Source organism: Notechis scutatus, chromosome 6 (assembly GCF_049901735.1).
Source record: "Notechis scutatus isolate UNSWTSFEM ecotype Mainland chromosome 6, rNotScu1.2, whole genome shotgun sequence".
Classification (NCBI taxonomy): Eukaryota; Metazoa; Chordata; class Lepidosauria; order Squamata; family Elapidae; genus Notechis; species Notechis scutatus.
In genome coordinates, this window is record NC_142014.1 from 5,662,246 (window position 1) to 5,684,618 (window position 22,373).

Here is a 22,373-nt window from a genome sequence, read left to right on the forward strand (position 1 = left end):
TAAGAGACTGCTCCAACTGCAACATCACTAGCGTCTGCTTGGATGACAAAAGGTTGCTCAGGATTTGGGTGCTTAAGGACCGGTTCTGCTGAGAATAGACGTTTGAGTTTCTCGAATGCCGCTTGGCATTCCATTGTCCAGATAAGGGGTTGCCTTGGTTTGGGTTTCTCCCCCCCCTTTCGTTTTTAGCAAGTTCGTGATAGGAAGGGCGATGTTTGCAAAAGCTGGAATGAATTGGCGATAAAAGTTTGCAAACCCCAGGAAGCTTTGCAGTTGTTTGCGGGTGTGCGGTGGGTCCCAGTCCAGTACAGCTTTTACTTTCTGTGGGTCCATCTCTATTCCCTCATGGGATATTCTATACCCCAAATAGTCAATTTTTTCTTGGTAGAATTTGCATTTAGAGAATTTTGCATATAGTTTAGCATCTAAGAGTTTTGTGAGAACTGCACGGAGTAGCTTGATGTGTAATTCCATCGTTTCTTTGTAGATTAAAATATCAAGATACACTAGAACCCCTTTATATAAAAATGCATGAAGGGTTTCATTGATCAATTGCATAAACACGGCAGACGCTCCTTGCAGTCCAAAGGGGAGCACTTTAAATTGGTAGCATCCCAATGGTGTGTTAAAAGCTGTCTTCCATTCATCCCCTTCCTTTATTCAGATGCGGTTATATGCCTCTCGTAGGAATAACTTTGAAAAAAACTTTTCCTTTCAAGAGGTGGGCTAACACGTCCTTCATGAGGGGAAGTGGATACATATTCTCTATGCAAATTGCGTTCAATTTTTTGTAATTAACGCACAAGCATGCTGAGCCATCTTTCTTTTTGCGGAATAACACTGGGGCAGCTATTGTTGGTCGGGCGGGTTCAATGAAACCCCTTTTTAAATTTTTATCAATAAATGCTCTGAGTTCTTTTACTTCTCTGGGAGACATGCAGTACATTTGTGGTTTTGGGAGTTTAGGCCCTGGTAGGATTTCGATAGCATAGTCTGTGGCTTGACGGGGTGGGAGTTCATCACAAGCTTTCTCACTAAATGCTTGGGCCAGATCCTGGTACTCATTGGGGATGTTAATGGGTTCAGCCGACTGTCTGGTCATGGCTGATTCTCTGTTCTGTGTCCCTTTCTTTATCCTTTCCTCTGAGCTATTTGCAAATATTACGTCTTTCTGGAATTGTACAGTTCCTGTCCTCCAATTTATTTTTGGATTCCATTTCTGCAGCCATGTGAGACCTAGGACTAGCGGCTCTTCCATTCCTGGGGCAACAATGAATGTGAGCATTTCCCTATGATTCCCTAGTCTTAGTTCTGTGGTAAACCTGGCTGGCTCCCTCCCCCCGCTAGAATTTAATATAATTGGTGCACAATGGGATTTTCCATTTCTTTCAGCTGGATCCCCAATTTCTCTGCAAGGAGGGAGGGATTTATTAGGCATCGGGTGCATCCCGAATCCAGCAATGCTGCAACTTCCTCCCCCTTCCTTCGGCTGGGGATAAACAGTCTCGGGGTAGGGTGATTGGTTCAATTGGATTGCTTACCAGCGGGTCGTCTTCCGGATCGCTTTCGGACTGGTTCAGATCCCCTCGGAGCATTGGGGGTTCTTCCTCTGGGTTGGTGGGGGATCGGAATCCCACATTTACTCAGCCCCTCAGGCCAGTCTCCTTTCCTCAAGGGCTAGATGTTCCGGGTTTCCCCCCTGCTGGGTGGTCTAGCTTTCTGGCAGGGGTCTTCGAACGGCATTCTGCTGTCCCTCCTTTCCACGCTTAAAGCAACCAGACGTTCTTGGAGTCATGGTGGATTGGGGTTTGAAGACTTCCTGTTTCCCCAGGGGTGGGGACCTTTTCCAAGACTTGCCACTGCAGTACCGGTTTCGAGTCATGTCTATCTCCGCCTCCTCTGCTATCATGCAACAGGTTTGGGGCCCCACGGGCCAGGCAGGCAGCATATAGGTCATCATTTAGTCCATCTTTGAACCAACAGACTAGGATATCCTCTGGCCAGTCTACCAGGCCGGCCAGGTCACGAAATTCCTTGGTGTATTCTGCTACTGGGCAACGGCCGTGTTTTACAACTCTAATGCGGTCACAGGCTTTTCTATCAGCGAGGGGATCCTCGAAGCGGTGACGTAAGGCCGTCATGAAGCGATTGAGGTTCCTTAATTCTGGGGCGTTGACGTTGTGGAGCGTCACCATCCATCTGGCTGCTGCCCCTTCAAGGGCCAGGGTGACGATTCGTACTCGGGACCCCTGGGTTGGGAAATCCCGCCCATATTCTTGCATGTAGGTAAGCACTTGCACTAGGAAAAATCCCAGTTTCTGGGGGTATCCATCAAACTGTGATTTAAATTAGTGTCAGTGGTGTTTGCACTTGAGAATATTGTCGGGTTCAGTATGGAAACAGCTGTTGCCATGTTATAGGATAACTAGGCAATACATCAAAAGCTTCCATCCTTACCATCCACAAGGTAGCAACCACTAGCACTATTAACTTCATGTTGTAATATTATGTTATGAATAGACTAGGCCCTCTCCCACCTTATATCTGTAATTTATATGCCAAAACTTACAACTGGTTGTTGGGGATTTCCATCCACTCCTTTCTTTTGATACCACAGCAATGGCCTACACCAGTCTATTTTCTCATTCCACAATATAATCAACCATGTAAGAAAAAAGTTTATTACACCCAACCAAATAAGCAACTCAACCTAACAGATTACAGATAATCAGAGTTGGAAGGGACCTTGTAGGTCATCTAGTCCAACCCCCCGCCCAAGCGGGAGACCCTACACCATTTGACAAATGGCAGTCCAATCTCTTCTTGAAAGTCTCAAGTGATGACGCTCCCACAGAGCAAGGTGTTCCATTGGTTGATTGTTCTCACTGTCAGAAAGTTTCTCCTTATTTCCAGATTAAATCTCTCCTTGTTCAGTTTCCATCCATTATTCCTTGTCTGGCCTACAGGCGCTTTAGAAAATAGCTTGACCCCTCCCAATGTTCCATAAACTAAATGTTAATGTAAACTGTATGCATATATTCTTAAATGTTTATTTTAAAGGTTGTGATGAATCTTGCTTCATTGTTCAGCTGAAGGGTGGATCCACTGGTCCTTTAACCCTGGAGTAGTGTCCAACCTTTCTCCTTTGTCCTCATAGCCACAGTCAGTAGATAACAGCACCTGGTATAGTCCTTCCCAGATAGGCCTCAATTTCTCCGCCACCCTCCAAAGCTTTATCAGGACCCAGTCACCACTTTTAAAGGTATGTTCTTGAAAATCAAGAGGCAGTGTTTGTGCCAAAAGACTTTTGGACCTTAAAAGAGAAAAACACTGGGACAGTCCCTGTATATATATATATATATATTGTGTTTTTAAGAAAAAAACATATTTAACATCTATTCTAGGCATTCCTACATTCCCAGTATAAGGTACTCCAAACATCATTTCATATGGTGAAATACTTCCTAGGACAAGTTCTAATATGCAGAAGAGCTAAAAGTAAACATTTGTCCAAGGAAACTGGAGCTCTAACATTAGCTTTTTTTATTGAATTTTTTAATGTTTGGTTCATCCTCTCCACCTTGCCAGAAGAACTTGCGTGGAAAGGAAAATGATATTGCCAATCAATTCCCAATTGTTCCATCATTTTCTTTACCACCTGGGAGGTGAAACATGTACCTCTATCACTATCAACAGATTCAACCAAGCTATATCTAAGTATTATCTGTTCCGCTATAATCTTTACAGTCATCTGAGCTTTTGCTCTTGCACATGGAAATACTTCAACCCATCTAGTTAAATGATCTTCAACCCATCTAGTTAAATGAGCAGATATTTTAATGTCTCCACTGCTGGCATTTCAGTATAATCTACTTGTATTCTCTGGAATGGCCAAATAGCCAAATCTCTTCCCCCTGTTATTTGCTTATGAATAATCTTTTTATTTATGCATACACAATGAATACATTTCTTCCCCACTTGCATAGCTATTGTATACATGCCTCTACAAATATATTTCCTTTTAATAAAATCTATTAATGCTTGTATTTCCCAATGTGTTCCTTCATGCACTCTATTAAATTAACAGGTTTGTTTACTATTTGTAATCCACCTTTTGTTATCTATTTCCCTATCTTTCTGCACCTTCTTCTCTCCTTTGTTTTTCTTCATCATCTGTAAAATCAGGTTGAACCTCACATTCCAAAATAGGAATTAAAACCATTAACTGCTTCTCCTCTCCCATTCGAGTAGCTTCCTTTTCAGTCTCATCTGCTAATCTATTACTCATAATCTGTTTCGAGTTTCCCTTTTGATGTGCTTCTATATGAATTATAGCCAACCCTTCCGGACCTTCGGCTGCTTTTAGCACTGCTTTTATGAGATCTACTTGTTTTATCTCTTTCCCTTTACTTGTTATAAGCCCCTGCTCCATCCAAATTTTACCAAAAGTCTATACAATCCTATAAGCATATTTTGAATCAGTGTAGATATTACCAATTGCATTTGTTAAAAAGTTTTGAAGCTTGTAATATATGTAAAGACTTCACATGTCTCAGCGGACCAGTTAGAAGGAAGTTTCCCAGCTTCCAAAATTTCTGCTGTGTCCCAATTAATCACTGCATATCTGTTCTTTCTTTGCCCATTCTCTACCTGAGAAGACCCATCAATAAATAGATTAACTCCTCCTTCTATAGGGCTATGTTCCAAGTCCTCCCTTACTTTGGTTTGTAAATCAATAGTTTCTACACAATCATGTTCTATATCATTCCACTGTTTCTCTCACCTGAAAGGAATTCAGCTAGATGAATTCGGCCGGTAAACCAGCACTGCAAATCAGATATACTAATATTCAATTCTGCCAAATAAATGCCTGGTTTGTTAACAAAACTATGTTCTTCAGAAACTGTCCTGTTGCATTACACATAGCTTTGCTCAGAATATGAAAACAACTGCAAAAATAAGAAGAGTGAACCATATTGCTTGTTTTTTTTTTTAAAGAAGAAACTTTTAATTTTGCGCATAGTGTGAACCAGGATAATGAGTACACAAAACCAGTTGGAGTCTTTGGTCTATTACAAATACAATTCTGGTAAATTATACAGTGAACACTTCAAATAAGACAATAATATCACTGATGTAAGTGTGTTAGCAATGAGCATAAGACACCAAGCTGACTAAACTTCACTTTCTATTACATTCCATTTAATTATATTCAACAAAGAGAATTTTGTCACATTTTCCTTGCTAAAGTAAAAGAAAAAAAGAAAATAGTATCTTCAGTTTGATATTAATATTCCTCTCAAATTATTCATTATTGTAACGTTTTAAAATAATTTATAATTCAACCACTGTAAATGCTACTCTCTACAACTGTTCCAAAAATAACGACTGTTGCCTTACATATCACAAATATCACCTGCATTACTATCTTAAAATGATATCAGTACACATGCTACAAAAAGTCATCTTAGGACTGTCAATGCACTTACCAACTGTCTGTATTTAACTGGAATACCTAAAAGCATTTGAACATAAGATAGGCCACATTTTGTCTCAAATGGTGCAGAATAGCTAGAGGTGTTATCATATACAATCCTGCCAGTCAACATACAGGTAGTCCTAAGCTTATGACCAGTCACTTAACAACCATTTGAAGTTATGACAAACCCCCAAAAGGGACTTTTTAACCAGATTCAAAATTCCAATGGCCATCCACCCCTCCACAGTCACATTTGGAGCACGCAGCAATTGGCCCACATTTCAGACTATCTGCACTTACCTATGGTCACGTTATACAATGTTTTTGTCAGAAAACATTTACTTCTAGTAAGCCCAACAAAAGGTTTGCTTATAAACCGATTTCTGGTTAGACTTCCTTGGTGACAGACCGAAATCCGTGTGACAGCTGGATGCCTTACACTGCGATTGTCCGCAGTTTTGGTTTGTGCTTTCCGTCAGAGTGCCCTGACCTACTTGATTTGGGGCCGAAGCCACCCTGTAGAGGTGGCGAAGAAGGGGGAGACTGCCAGCTGGGTCAAGGGGAGCCGCATCTCCCCTCCTTGGCTTGGCATTTACTCCTCTCCGAAGACGGCAATAGCGGTGGTCAAAATGGCCACCCTGAAGAGGAAGATCTGATCAGAGAAGACTGTGCAGGAATGGGGAAGAAGAGCACAGCCTGAGTGACCGGTCTAAGCAGAAGTAACATCTAAATACAAGGTACCCTGGAACTAAAATAACTAAGAACTTTTAAGAAAGATTTTTAAAGCGGCAGCAGAGAAGAAGGAAAAAAAAGATCTGACAGCTGTAACTGGCTTTGAACGTTGAAAGAGAAGCTTGAAGAAAATATTTGTAGAAAACAATCTTGACACTAAATAGGCAAACTTAAAGCTGAACTTGAAAGTGTCAAAGGGAAAATAAGGAATTTTTGAAACTTAAAAGCCATTAAAGAAAAAAAAGCGGAGGGGAAAAAAAGGATGGATCTTGGACATAGCAGAGAGTGCCACCTGGTGGTAAAAGGAATTGTGAATTTTCAAAGGATCTTTAAAGATCCTTGCTACAATAAAATAGAGCCCGCGGAAAATGAATGTGGTGCATTGAACTTTGGAATAAAGAAAGAAGCAAGAAGAAACTGTTCTGGGATTATTTGGTGATTTTTGAAATTTTGGACATTGCATTGTCAGAAAATCTAATTGAAATTAACTGTGAGAAGTAATTTTTAGACTTTGGTTGCTTTAAAGTATTGCTTAGAAATGTTTAAAGATGGCAGAACTTTTTCTGGAACTGAAAATGGAACTAAAAAATATGAAAGAAAAGCTGCAAGAGAGAGGGGAATTGTTTGGCTTTGCTCTACAATTTCTAGAAATGGCAGTTTTAGAATATGAAGAACAACAAGGAGTTCCAGAGGGAGAAGAAGAGCTGAATAAAGAAGAGACCATCTTTAACAAACAAATGGGGCAATGAGGGTTGAAAAGAGGGGGAAAAGGGAAATTAAAAATTGGAGATTAGAGGAGGTAATTAGAAAACAGTTCAAAAAATAAACAATATATAAGGAAGAAGCAGAAGGGAGGATTACAGAAGGAAGTGTTAAAGAGGGAGGGGGACAAAAACTGGTGTGAGAAAGAGGGGAAAAATAAAGAGGAAAAGAAGTTACAAGAAACAGAATCAGGAAATAAAAAATCATGGGAAACAAACAAGAATAAAAAGAAATAGTTTGTTTAAAAGACACAGAGACAATGGTTAAAAACAAAAATTAAGAGAGGATTCTGCAAGGTGACAAGGGATAGTATAAATATATTAGAAATAATAAACTATGTAGAAAATACGAAAATATATGTTATTAAAGTGGAAGATGAAACTGGTAGTGTTAATTAATGGAATGTTTAAATCAAATATAGATATAAATGAATAAAGGTGAAAGAAGGGAAAATAAGAGAAATACAGTATATTAGTTAATATATGGAATCTAATTGAAATGAATTATGAGGATTATCATAAGAAGATTATACGGTGAAAAGAGAGGTATGAAAATATGTATATTAATTATATTTAATGACTTATAAAATATAATTTAAATGAATTATGAGAATGATTGTAATGAGATCAATATCAGTTTCTAGGATAAATTTGAATGGGTTAATTATTTTCTTTACTTTTTTTAAAAAAAAATAAAGTGTACTGGAGGTAACTTAAGGGGAAAGTACCATGCGGAATCTGACTGAAAAGGGATATATGTTATAATATAGTTATTAGGAGCTGAATGTTATAACTGTTTAAGGGGACAATTTAAAAACTGAATATTTAATGGGATTTGAAAGGGAACTAATTATAAAATATCAACACACTCTAATTGGCAACCATAAGGGAAACCTTGTTTTTGTAATGTTTGAAATATGGAGGAATTTTTTGGGAAATGATGAAATAAGAATATGTAATGAAATTGTAAACAGGACAGATAAAAGTATAAGTATAATTATGAAGATATGAAAATTTTGAAAAGCAAATGAAATAGACTTAGAAATGAGTGAGAAAGCTATAAAATAAGCCTGAGGGAAGTATTTGAGAAAAAATCAATAGAGAATATATAGTGATAAGATATGAAATTGAATATGAAAGATGAATATGTAACTGAGATTATATCTGTATGGAGATGTAAAAAACCTGGAACCATGCTGTTTGCTAAAAAAAAAAAAAGATGTTCTATTTTTCTTTTGTTTTGTGAAAACCCAAATAAAAGTTTATTTAAAAAAAACAAGTTTGCTTATAAACCATAGCATTCACTTAACAACCATGGCATTTGTTTTACAATCATGTTTTTTTATTTTAGGACTACTGTGTTTGCTTAATAATCACTGCAAAAAATATATAAAATTGGATATGGTCACATGATGACATCCTTAATAGCTGTCATAACATACAACAAAAATTGCAGGTTCAATTACAATCATAAATCAATAACAACCTGTATCTTAGATATGTAATATCCAATGAATTGACCTGTACCTAGAAATGTATCAGAGCATCCCTTACAAAAACAAATAACTGACCAGATCAGCATTCTTAAGAAGTCAAACAGAACTTGAGAATTTCAATGAACCTAAGTTTCTCTCCTTAAGTTTCTTCGTAGATTAAAGTCACCATAATGCCTTAATGTATGAGTGCAATTGAACAGTATGGAGACCTAGTGCTGAAGACGCTTGCCTCCCATTTGGAAGATTAAGAGTTCAATCAGAGATTTCTTCATTGAGCTGCTCCGAGCATCCAGAGAGTGGGAGGTGCTTAGTCTCTGCTCGGATAGGCTGGGCTTAATTGTTAGGACGCTTTTACTCCTCCCTGACTCCTCCCTAGTGTCCCCCAGTTTTAGCTCAGCCTTTGGTTCAATAGACAGCTTTCCTTGGCCAGAGCAGGAACAACTTTGAGGTTTGGATAGTTTTCAAAAACACCGTTTTGCTAGAATCCCTAAATTGCTCTCAGTGGCAAGATCCAACTGCAATTAGACATAGGAAGCAGTCAGAACGATCACGGATTGCCATCGGCATTCTGCCTGCATCGCACCCACATTGCACCCATAAAGGATGAGGCTTTGAACCCTACCATTACATTTCGGCATCGCGCTTCTTCAAAGGACGTGATTTCCCTTCCTTCACACAAACGATCCTCAGTGCCAGAAGCTAGTCCCCTTGCCATTGCATTTCGAACGTTCCACGCCATCTTAAAAAGCGTGTGTTTTCTTCTCATACCTTCATCCTCCCCATGGAGAATGCAGGGTGGGGGCGTTGGAGCCCTGATTCTCCCCTTCCCTCCGCTCAATCGTGAGGTAGCCGCTGGTAAAATTGGTTGGGCGGCGAAGGTACTGCTGTGTTTGGCGCCCAAAATATGGCTGCATCATTTTGAACAGGGGACTGTCCACCATTTTAGCACACGTTCTCAAGGGCCATTATCACATTGCATCGTGTGGTCTCTGTTGGGCTTTCCAGCCTACTGTTGAGAGGCTTCAACCCACTCCAAGCTCTAGCCACAGAGCCAGGGGAAAGAAAAATTCTACTCCCTTTAGCTCTGGTTTGGGAGATTAAATCATTTGTACTTGTTGGCTACCCTCACAGTTTGAATAAATATATATAAGGAGAAACACAGCAGCAACAACCAGCACCAAGGCTCTGGCAGATAGTTGTCATTATAGTTGTAGAAGTTGTAGCAGCAGTTTTGTAGATTCTCATCTGCCATCATCAGCTTTGTATTGTGTTCGACAGATGAACACAATACACAAGCCTGATGATGGCAGATGAGATTCTGCTGAAACATTGCTACAACTTTAAAAGCACAACTATAATAACGTGGGAAAATACCCAAACAAAGCTGAATACCATACATGTAAGTACCCGTGAAAACTTAAGAAAACAAAACTATATATATTTATATAGATAATACATAAATATATTAATGCATTGAAAATAATAATAATAATAATAATAATAATAATAATAATAATAATAATAATAATAATAATAATAATAATAATAATATCTCAAATTTTAAATATTTCATATCAAAAAGAGGGGAGTAAGTATTGATAGGGTTCCCTGTCCCTGACGTGGTACAGGACCCCAGACACGCCAACCGTCCACATATACATACATACATACACACACACACACACACACACACACACACACACACACACATACATATTTATATTTTTATATTGATACAGTTATCTCGTAGGTCTGAGGTAACTTAAAGAATTGCAATGGCAAGTAGAGGTGGAGCTAAGGCACGGACCCAAGATAAATCTAAAAGAGCTAAGGGTCCTTCAAAGGCCGCAGAGAAGGATGCCACCCGACACCAACTTTTCAAATCGCTCCTTTTTAAGGCCAAAAAGACAGCTCACTTTGAAAAATCTTCCTCTGTCTAACAACCAGACTCCCAAGAGGAATCAGATGATTTGATTTTCTCACAACCCATTAACAAAGTGGATGTTATCCCAGTCCCGCAAATGTTTTCAGATCTGGTCCAGAAGCAATGGGCTTCGGCAGCAGTGTACCCAGCCCCCACTGGTTTTGACAAAAAGTTTTTCAATTTGGCTTCAGATTTTTCAAATTCCCTCAATACTGCTGAGGTAGATGAACCAGTGGTGGCCTTAGCATCCTCCTCTGCAATTCCCACCGAAGCAGAGGAGGCCCTTAAACCAGAGGAGGAGAAAGCAGAGATAGCTCTTCAAAAGGCCCATCAGTCTGATGTGTGGGCCATAAGGGCGGCAACAGCCACATCCTTTTTTACTAGATCTTCCCTCAGATAGCTCTGTCATCTGAGGGGATCTATACCAAATTCTAGCATCAGGGTGCATCAAGACATCACCAAACTGATTGCAGCCGCAGAGTTTTTGGCGGACGCTACATTTAATGCAGTTAAATTCTCAGCTCAAGCCATGGCATCGCAGGTCACAGCTCGCCGATTGCTATGGCTCAAGCATTGGCAAGCTGATACCAAACATAAATGGAAACTTGCCTCTTCCCCAATTTCGGGGGACAAATTGTTTGGTGCTGCTCTGGATCTGCTTCTGATTGAGACAAGAAGTAAAAAGAAGATTCTCCCCTCCCTTTTTTGTCACTCAAACAACAGAAATTATCAGCCTTTTCAGAGAGGCTCCTTTCGTCCCTACTATCAGGGACAATTCTCCCCTAGATTTCAGAGAGTATCGGGATTTAGGAGCAGCCAGCACTCTGATAGAGCAGACTTTTCAGACAGAAATAGTTGGGGGGGACAGGGAAAAAGACCATTTAGGAGAGCAGGAAACAGAGGTTTCTGACGTCCAAAATAGATCCAGAGATTATGCCACCATTGGAGGTCTATTAAGGCTCTTTGCAGACTGTTGGGATACTTCTACTTCAGATTCCTGGGTTTGAGACACCATTAGATTTGGCCTGGCTCTAGAATTCCACTCCACACCCCCGAACTTTTTTATGGCATGCCCTCTCTCCAAGAACCCTGTTAAAAGGAATCTGATGGAGACAGCGATCAGTCACTTACTGGAAATCAGGGCTATCCAACCAGTAGCCCGGGATCAGCAAGGGCAAGGGTTCTACTCACTACTCTTCATAGTCCCTAAGAGTTTGGGGGGATGGAGGGCAATATTAGATTTAAAACGACTCAACTGTTCCCTTGTTTATCGTAAATTTAAAATGAGTATGTTGCAATCCATTATGCTTAGCATAAAAAAGGGGACTTTTTAACTTCCATTGACTTAACAGAGGTCTATTTACACATACCAATTAGACCTTCACATAGCAAATTTCTCAGATTTTGTTATAACAACCAACACTTTGAATATGTCGCCCTGCCCTTTGGGTTGTCATCTTCCCCAAAGACATTTACAAAGGTCTTGGCAGCTCTAGCTGCCCATCTTAGGGGCACACCCATAAGACTGCAGTGCTACCTGGATGACATTTTAATTTTATCTTCCTCATCCAGGCAGGCAGAATTGGATACTCAAATCACATTATATACCTTCAACAACACGGTTTTTCCATTAATTGGGCAAAGAGTCATTTATCTCCCTCGAGTCGTTTATCTCACCTGGGTTCAGTAATAGACACAGTTAAGGGAAGAGTGTTTCTATCCCCTGAGAGGCAGGAGAGCATCAACAACTTAGCTCATACTATCAGAACCCTCAAACGGGTTCCTCTAGCTGATTTGTCCAAATTATTGGGGAAAATGATCTCCTGTATTTCTATTATCCCTTGGGCCCGATTCCATGCTAGATCGCTCCATGGTATTTGCTTCCATACCAAAGATCTGGATGAATCCAAGACCCGAGTATTTGTTCCAACGAAAGTCCTGCTCTCTCTGCACTGGTGGACTGTTCCGACCATCAACAAGGGTTGTCCACTGAAAGAGCCCCACAAACTCACCATCACTACAGATGCCAGCCTGTTTGGATGGGGAGCACATTTCCAATCCCTCTTGGCTCAAGGATGTTGGTCAGCAGCAGAACGATCGAACAGCATAAATTGGTTGGAGCTCAGGGCAGTCCATCTGGCCCTTCGCAGTTTCCTTCCTCATATTCGAATGAGAAACATCCTCATACTAACAGACAACATCACAACAAAAGCACATATAAACCGACAAGAGGGTACCCACTCAAAACAACTCATGTGGGAAGCAGAGAGACTGTGCCTTTGGGCGGAAATATCACAGCGGAGCATATTTCCAGGCTGACAAATACACAGGCAGACTGACTGAGCAGGGCCTCAGTCGACCAGTCAGAGTGGTGCCTGCACCCGGATCTGTTTCAGGAGGCGGTTCAGAGATTCGGTCTGCCAGTTATATATAGATCTGTTTGCTTCTCCCCTGAACACGCAGCTCCCAAGATTCATTTCGAGATACCCATCCCAGGGGGCGGAGAACATCAAAGCTCTCCGTTGCCGGTGGCCCCAGGAATACCTCTATGCCTTCCCCCGTCTCCCACTGATACCCAAGGTGATCCAAAAGCTGCTGGATGAGAAAGCGGAACTGATCTTGGTGGCACCATACTGCCCCAGGAGGCCGTGGTTCGTGGATCTCAGGGATCTGTCCACAGAAGAACTGTGGAAAATTCTACTGCACAAAATTCTGCTCACCCAGGGACCGATCCAACATCCAGACCCTCTATGGCTACACCTAGCCGTTTGGAGGTTGAGCGGAGACATCTAAGAAAGGAGAATCTCTCGACCATGGTGATCAACACCATTCAATCAGCTCGGCGCCCTTCTACGAGCCGTATATATAATGCCACATGGACTATCTTTTATAAATGGTGCACCAAATCCAAGGTGGACCCATTTTCGCCATCAGTGCCACATGTTTTGGAGTTTCTTCAAGATGGTCTCAACAGGGGTCTCTCTCCAAACACTTTTAAGATGACAGGTGGTGGCTATTGCCTCGGTGGTGACCTGGGAAAGTCTAACAGCCATCTCCCACCACCCACAGATAAAGAGTTTTCTTCAGGGCACCACAAATTTATGTCCACCAGTGGTACATTGTTACCCGACCTAGGACCTTAACAAGGTACTCACAGCAGTCCATTTGAACCACTGAAAACTACTAGTCTCCATTTTCTCACATACAAGGAAGTTTTCCTCATAGCTATAACATCAGCACGACATATCTGGGAAATAGCGGCTCTATCGGCCTGAAAGGACCTCTGTATATTCCATATTGACAGAATGGTTCTTCAACCAGACCCCACATTCATACCAAAAGTCAATTCTGCTTTCCACAGGGCACAAGAACTTGTGCTCCCAAATTTTGCCCCAGGCCTTCTCAGGGCCTACAGCTTCAATGGCACCGACTTGATGTCCCAGAGCTCTCCGTACATACTTACATCGACGGCTCCTTTCAGGAAGACTGAAGCCCTTTTCGTATCTTTTCAGCCAACCACTCAGGGGCATAAGGTCTCACCTTCAACTATAAGCAGGTGGCTGAAAGCCACGACAACCAAGGCGTCACGAGATTCAATCATTGCCCGTGCCTAGGGGCATCACGGCGCATTCAACAAGGAGCACGGCAACTTCAGCGGCCTGGGCCACGCAAGCTCCTATAGAAAATTATGTAGAGCGACAACATGGCTCTCTCCATCACCTTTCATTCGGCATTACAAAATTGATGTATTTGCTTCTGCTGAGGCCTCCTTTGGTAGGAGAGTGTTACAACGGGTCCACTCGGATAGTGGGGGCTCCAACCCAACGGAGACCCTCCCGTAGGACAAGCCAAGCTTTGGTATGTTCCCTCTCTGGATGCTCGGAGCAGCTCAATGGAGAAGGGCGTTGGTACTTACCTGATACGCCCGTTCTCAGTGTGCTGCGACGAGCATCCAGCCCCACCCAATATCCGTCTGGTGGATCCTGCTCCGGCCAACAAAATCTGGAAATTCTTAAAAAAAAAAACCGAACAAACAAAGAAGAGGGCGGGGTTGCATCACCTAGTCTTCGCCAAAACTGGGGACGCTAGGAGGAGTCAGGAGGAGTAAGAGCGTCCTAACAATTAAGCCCAATCTATCCGAGCAGAAACTAAGCACCTCCCACTCTCTGGATGCTCGTCACAGCTCACTGAGAAAGGGTGTATGAAGTAAGCACCAACGCCCCTTCTCTCCTAGATTGCAAAGAACAAAATATCTGCTGCAAACTCCTGCTGCATGATGTCAGGAAGGACATCCTGCCAGTAAACACTCGGCTCCATCCAGTTGCCCAACTCTACCCTGAATTAAGGGATTACAGGGTCGTAAAAAGAGTTTAATGTATGAGAGCAATTGACATGCTCCAAATGGCTTTTTCCATAAAGCCTCCCTTATGTAATCAGAGAGCAACATTCAGCAACACATGCAGCAAGGGAAATAATGCTGTCCTTTCACACCACACTCACATTATTTCCATGAAAGTCTCACACTAGATTTCTCTTCAACATTTCCCAGAACCATCACAAATGTTTTTGATTAAAAATCATTTATCAAAAAAGGTCAGTGTTTTCCTGAAAATAAGACCCAGTCTTATTTTCTTTTGGGCTTGAAAATAAGCACTCAGGTTAATTTTTGGGGAGGTCTTTTTTTTTAAGTGCAGGAGATGGCGAGCATGGGGACTGATGGGAGTGGGAGCACAGCTACCACTGGCCACACCCTCTCCATCCCACTGTCTGCTTGCTTGCAGCTGCAATGAGCCAAGTTCTCAGCATTCCCTGACCTCCTTGGCACAGCGCAAATACTGTTAATTCCAAGTTTGGAGGCAGAGGTGGAGGGGAGAAGACAGGCGATTCAGACATGATGCTCGCCTGCCTGACTCACAAGGAGCTCACTGGAGGCTTGCACGGCAACACCAGTAGCAGGCAGAGGCATGGGAGAGGCAGGTGATCCTGATGCATACATGTCTTCCCAAGTCTTCTTGTTGCCCTGAAAATATGCAGTGAATGCCATATCTTTCACCATCTGGGTTGTGTGTATATTTGCCGATAACCTTCAAATTGCAGTCTTCTCCCTCAAGAAGAGCTCTGATCCCCACCACACACATACACATGCACACACATGTTTACACTTAGTGAAAAGTGAAAAGATTCCCCCCATGACCCACCCACTCCTCGGCCACTTCAGAGTCATCTGGCCACTTTCCCCAGATTACTTCCATTTCCTTCACTGGATGTTTCGGAGCGATTTGCTCCATTCCCAAGCACCCAATAGTGTTCTGTCCCAGCCGAAGTTTCCAAAAGCAAACACAGATAAACTCCAAAACTGAAATGTTCACGGCTTTATTCCACAAATAACCCTCTTTGTAGATAACAGATGGCTTGCAGCCAATTAGTCCAATAAATCAGAGTCTGTAATAATCACACTAACTCCTTCAAACTTTTGCCTTTTGCAAAGGCAAAAGCCGTTTGAAACCATGCTTATATTCCCTAGAGGGAGGGGCCATTAATTAGCATTCTTACTCCCGAGTCACCTGTGCTGCTCTTCCATGAAATCATCCTGCTCTCACTCACACCCAGCACAGGCTTCTCGGGAACGTCCACCTGATTACTGCCGGCGAACCACAACAAATAGGCGGCCAAACACTTTTCGCCCAGACGGAGAAATGACAGAGACTCAAAGCTTCGTTTGTTTGCAAAGGGGAGAGTTTGAAACGGAGCAATTAGGTCCTTTGCACTTTGTAAGACAAAGCTTCATCTCCCTCTAGGCGAAAAATGTGCAGCAGAGCCAGGCAGAGACAGAAACAATCCCAACACGCTGCCCACTCCATCCCACAATCTCTCTGTTTGCCTACAGCCATGCTGAACAAACACCTGCATGGGACGGCGGGATCGCCTGTCCCAACTCTCATGCCTCTGCCTGCACCGCCATGCAAGCCTCCCATGAGCCTCCCGTGAGTCAGGCAGGTACACAGCACGTCCAGATCGCCCATCTTCCCCCTGCTTCCATGCTCGGAATTAATGATATTTGTGCTGTGCCAAGGGGCCGATAGGCTGCGGCTGCAGCCAGACACCATCACCCCCCTGCGCTTGCAACCTCTCGTCTTGGCCATGCCCATCCCCCGGGCTTAATTTCAGGGTAGGGCTTATATTAGGCCAACCCCAAAAAAATCAGGCTAGGGCTTGTTTTCGGAATGGGAAAAACAGTAAGAAAATGAATTCTTCTAACTCACTCACCTAAAGCATTTGTTTATCTATATCTCTTGATTTATCAGTAACGTTTTCCTTAAATGTCTTTCTCTCAACTCAGACACTGAGAGGCAGATTTCAAAATCGTAAATAAAATGGAAGTACTTTTATATTTCCCAATTACAAAAAAATATTTACCTTGGTAAACACACTAGAAATGGCCATCTTTATGAGGAAAGGCCTTTGCTATACAGTTTATCTTTCTAGTACCATAAATTACATTTTTATTTTGGCTTTCAAATTGGATTGAGGCCATTATACCTAAAGTTACCTGCATTGAAGTCCCTTCTACTCTTGCTATACAAGCCACTCTGTCGAAGAAAGTGACAGTCACAGGAACAGCAACAAAAAAACCTTTCAAAAAGCCTTTAATATACTTTCTCCCGAAGCCTTGCATCTGTGTCATAATCTGAAAGATAAAATATAAATATGATATAGACTTCAGAACTGACAAATAACTTTAAGAAATGTTGAATACAAAAATATAATATAGCGATACCAAATATGTAGGCTGAGTTCCAACTCATTAGTTCATTAGTAGCTATTCATGTCTTTGTATATTATCAGAAAGATTACTAGACATTGGAGTAAAGCACATAATGGGCCAGGAAGACAGGAGAAGATGAATGCTTTCAATTCATTATTTTTGTCTTTGCCAGTTGACTGCTTCATAAAAAGTTTCCTTTTGAGAAAAAGGAAAAGATAAAAATTGCCTTTCTTTCCTTTAAACCAAAATTTTATCTTCATCTCTTATGCAGTTGAAAGGACCCTATTTATTTTATGTTACTCCACACAATCTCATGTAGTAGATGAAAAATAATTTAGAAAATGATTAAATAAAAAGATTATCTTAATCAGATTTCTAAAATAATCATTGGAAATGAACACCAAAGATATATGAAGAATGTTGATTATCTAGTGGTGTCATGAGGGCTGATGTTCCAAGCTGGCAACTAGGAAAGGTTGTTATGGGACAATATTGAGACAATAGATCTATTCATGATTAGTCCAGTGGTGTATTCTACCGGTTCAATCGAACCAGTATTTCTTTCTTTCTTTTTCCTCCTGATGATCCTGATGATGCTTTTCTGACAATCAGCGGCGTCGGGATCCCCCTCGCTGTCTTACTGCTTCACCCAGAAGGCTTCCCTGAGGCCCAGGAGGCAAAAAACGGAGCACAGGGGGGTGCTGCATGGGCCCTCCCCCCACACTCCATTTTTTGGCCTCCTGGGCCTCAGGAAGCCTCCTGGGAGCAAAAACGACCTCCAAGGAGGCTTCCCTGGGGCCCAAGAGGCAAAAAAAGACGGAGTGAGGAGGGGCCGCGTAGCACACACACTCCCCATGCTCCATTTTTTTTAACCTCCTGGGCCTCAGGGAAGCTTCCTGGGAGCAAAAAAGAAGCCAGGCACATCCAGTCAAATGCCCACGCCTACCTAGCCATGCCCACAGAACCAGTAGTAAAAATATTTGCATCCCATCCCTGGATTAGTCCATTCTGATATATAGATATCGGGGGGGAAGGGAGGGGGAACACCAAACCCCCCAAAAAAAGTTGCTGCAGATACTGTGCAGACCAATGCTGTTGGTCTACACAGCTTTCTTTCAAGGCCAAACCTGAGAAGCCAGGCCAGGCCACAAAAATCTAAATGTCACATAGTACTACTTTGCAAAGTCAAATATATTATCAAAATTTTTCTCCTTAGTTCCATGTTGGTTCTCTCCACCATTAGTTTCCATCCATTGCTTCTTGTTCTACCTTCAATACTTTGCAGAATAGGTCGACCCCATCTTCCTTGTGGCAGACACTCAAATATTGCTATTTTCCTTCTTTTCATTAAATTGGTTCTCCTGGTTGGGGTCAATATTTGGAGGGGGAAAGGGGGGGAGTTTCTCAAATTATTTTTAATAGTAATTTTATTAAATTTTAAAATAGAAATATAAAAAGTAACAAGAATAATCAAGAGATATTTTAATTTACACCCCCCACACACCAAGATGATTACTGAACGGTAGGAATTTTTCCCTTTCCTGTCAACAATCTGCTGATTTTGCTGCCAGAGCTGGTTCTCTGGCAATGTTGCTCTCTGAATTTGAATGGGAGCACTTAGGAATAACCGAGACAACTTTTAGATAGCCATGGATCCATTTGGGGAATCTTGAAGATTCTTTGGGAGTGGTTGGAAAGTCACAGCATCTATCTTCCTTTCAGAATTTCATTTTCTTTTAATACATGCTTTCTTTCCTAACCAAATAAAGTTAAGCACCATTCTATTCAAGTCTTCAAAGAATTTTCGGTCCAGTTTTATGGGAATTGTCTGAAACAAGTATAAGAATTTTGATAGTATGTTCATTTTTATTGTGGCAATTCTGCCAATCAATGATATTTGCTCAGAATTTCATTTTCTAAACATGCCTGGGCTTTAACTTTTAACTTTTTGAATTTATGCTTTACTTTTCTTTTTGTCTTTAAAAGGTGACCATCTGTTTAGCCCCTTGCTGGATTTTACGGTGACCAGCTGTTTAGCCCCTTGCTGGATTTTATGTTTTTTCCCCCTTTTGATTTATGTTGTTGTTTTGAATAACTTTTGATTTTCTATATGGAAAGATGGATGTTCTTAGACAGTGAAATTCTTTTATTTGATTAGATTTTTACCTCAGGGTTTTTGTATTTTGTTAACATGCAGAATATTTGGAGCTTCTTTTTTAATTTTTTTTTTTAGCTTTGGATTGACATATCCGTAAAATATTCTCCCTATCCCTTTAATTTATTTTTTCACTTTGCTTCAACATTCTTTGTTTCCTGACTAACTTACACAGAGTAACAATGGATCAGATTACAAACAAACAGGGCTGGCCAAAAAGATTGCTTGATAACATGCAATTTCCAGCTGAAAGCTTCTTCAAAAAGTTTGATGAAATGATAATGGCTGTGCAAAATATTCACAAAAGGAATGTGATTTGGAACCAATTAATTCATTGAAAAGAACCTGGGACTGTATATACTTAGAATTAAACGAGCTGATAGCATACACCTCTTTGAAGCTCAAGCCTGCATTTTTCACAATAGCAGAAATTATACTGAGTGGAGAAGCAAATTGGCTTTCCCTAGGAGGACTGAAGGAGATGGGGGAAATGGATTTATTGTTATCCGAACTTTGTTGGGAAGATAGACCGACTTTGGATATTATACTTACTATATTTAATCAAACAACAATTGATAAGAAATGGCATTAAGAAACAAACATAGATATTTGATTCAGGACAATTACTGTTAACCTTTGGGATGGTTTGGATGAATAAATGTCATAGAAATTTTTCTATGAGTTGTTCACAATAGTAGTTTGTTAACAGAGGGTTTTAAAACACTAATCTTGTTTTTCTTCCTATTAATTATTTTGTCATTAATATTGTATATAGATGACAAGTTAGTATCTTGCTTGTTTTGTGTGGTGTTTTTTTGGGGGGGGGGGATTCCCTTTACTTTTTTGGAATTTTATATTTTAATCTTGAATAAAATAAAATTTGAATTCAAAAGAAATACATTTTTAATTGGCCAGATTGGTGTCTGGCTCTTTTTTTATGACCATGCCAGCCCTCACCTTCACTTTGGATCAATCACATCAAGAAACCAAAACATGCAAACACAACTGGGTTCAAGCTGAGATTACACTCAGACAAAAACATCTTGCTTCCACCAGTCCTTCTCAATATTATTTGGAAGCAGCATGGTTCAAAATGTTCTGTTCACTCTTAACTTAGCAGAGTGGAAACTGGTTTCTATTATTCTTCCTTACATTGAATAAGTAAAAATCACATCAGTAAGCCAACTGAAAATAAGTCTCCATTAATACAAAAACAATCTTCTATTCACATAAACCTAGCAATTTGACTCTCCTGAGGGAAGAAGAACACTCAGATAGCTAATATGTTGCTTAACATATTAAAATTTTAAATTTAAGAATATTCTCAAACTTTAATTGAGCATTAAAGCATTGAGCCTAACTGAATCATAACCACCTTTTGTTAATAACACCAATTAAATCTTAAAACGAAATGGAGAATATATTGCCACTAAAATATTTGTACAAAGAAGTGAAATACTGTTAAGTAAAAATATTTTTTTAAATCATGCATGTGCTTCTGTGGTTTTTTTTTATTATTATTAAAATTATTGAAATCACATATCAATCTTGCTAAAAGAAGAAAAATAAATTATGTAACTTTGAAAACTAGTATTTAAGATAAATTTCAAAAAGTTCTCCACAATAAGTGTAAATTACTAAAGCCAGATATTCAGTCCTTAGAAGAATTATTCTAGAGCCTGGTGTAGAAGAGAGAGAGAAAAAGAAAAAGAAAAAGAAAGACAGATGGAAGGAGACAGAGAGGAGGAGAGAGAGAAGCACTGGATATATGAAAACCTATATTACATGCTTACAATGCTTATTTATTATCATGACAGGAGGGAGGGAGGGAGAAAAGGAGGGGGAAAGGATGTTTTTTCAAAATAAATTTTTTGGAACATTTAAATATAACAGCGCAACCCTTGTCTGATTTCAGGTATATCATATGGCTGTCCTAGCAAAGACCAATTGCATTAGCAAATAACAACTCAAAATCCAAAGAAGATCACACTGTGTAGTTTAGAGATTACAGCAGATGGAATAGAGCATTATTTGGACTGAAGTCTTAGTGTACAAAGGTTCTGTAACTATAATAAATCTCTAGTGAGTATTACAACATATGAGGCAGAAATGCTTTTTAAATTGCAACACTACATTTAAATGCTTTTTTTATTTCCTATACTTGCTTCCACATTAAAAGAAACTGTTTTATCCAGTTGTCTGTAAAACTCATCAAAATTGACAAATTGGAAGACATTGCTTCCACAATACTGTCCCCTTTATATAATCATTATATCATTCTAATTTTAATTGCCTTTATATTTGTAAGGACCAGCCTCTATCCCCCCTCTTTCAAAATATAAGTATGAACTCTTGGAAACTTTTATTTTAAAAGGAATCTTTTATTGAAGAGGGGTAAAGCCGGTCAAAATTCAAAGCAGGCCTGGGGTCCCTCGGGGCATGCAACTAAGATAAAGGGAATTAGAACCCTTCCTCGCAGTCCAATGTGGATTCCACCAATTCGCAGGTGTGAACATGTTATTTTCCCACCATCTGAGAAAGCAGATAAGGAAAGGTTCCCAGGAGTTATCTTCCAGAGCTGCAATTCACATGGCCCCTTCTCCCCTTATATCCCTCGAAGAGGTGAGATTTTTCCAGACATCTGGGGCGCCAGGCAACGCTTATAAATCGTGTAAAAGGTTATACAGAGCCAATGTAAGAAATAGGATATTTAGGATGCATAGAGAGGAAAATAATTAAATGTATCATATCATTGACGAATGTATCTTTTCTTTTATGTATACTGAGAGCATTTGCACCAAGACAAATTCCTTGTGTGTCCAATCACACTTGGCCAAAAAAGAAAGAATTCTATTCTATATCCAACCCACCCTTTCTTCCATCAAAAAATGGCAGATACATGGATCTGACAATATTTATCTTTTTACCATTTGTAAGCTGCACAGAGGTATCTTATCTGTGAGATGGGCAGTATATAAATTTAAACTAAATCAAAATCTTGAATCACATATAGGTAGTCCTTGATTTATGATGGCAATCCATCATAATTTGACTTTCTGC

General features: G+C 40.4%; 1 protein-coding gene across 2 annotated transcripts in view; it reads right to left on the reverse strand.

Annotated features, from left to right (window-relative positions):
* IMMP2L (inner mitochondrial membrane peptidase subunit 2) overlaps nt 1-22,373 on the reverse strand; it is a 134,321-nt gene that overhangs the window by 97,330 nt on the left and 14,618 nt on the right. For both annotated transcript variants that reach the window (XM_026669112.2, XM_087969277.1), the window contains exon 2: nt 16,943-17,080. In XM_026669112.2, coding sequence (XP_026524897.1) covers nt 16,943-17,077 — 135 coding nt within the window. In that variant the 5' untranslated portion in view covers nt 17,078-17,080. The remainder of the gene's footprint in view (nt 1-16,942; nt 17,081-22,373) is intronic.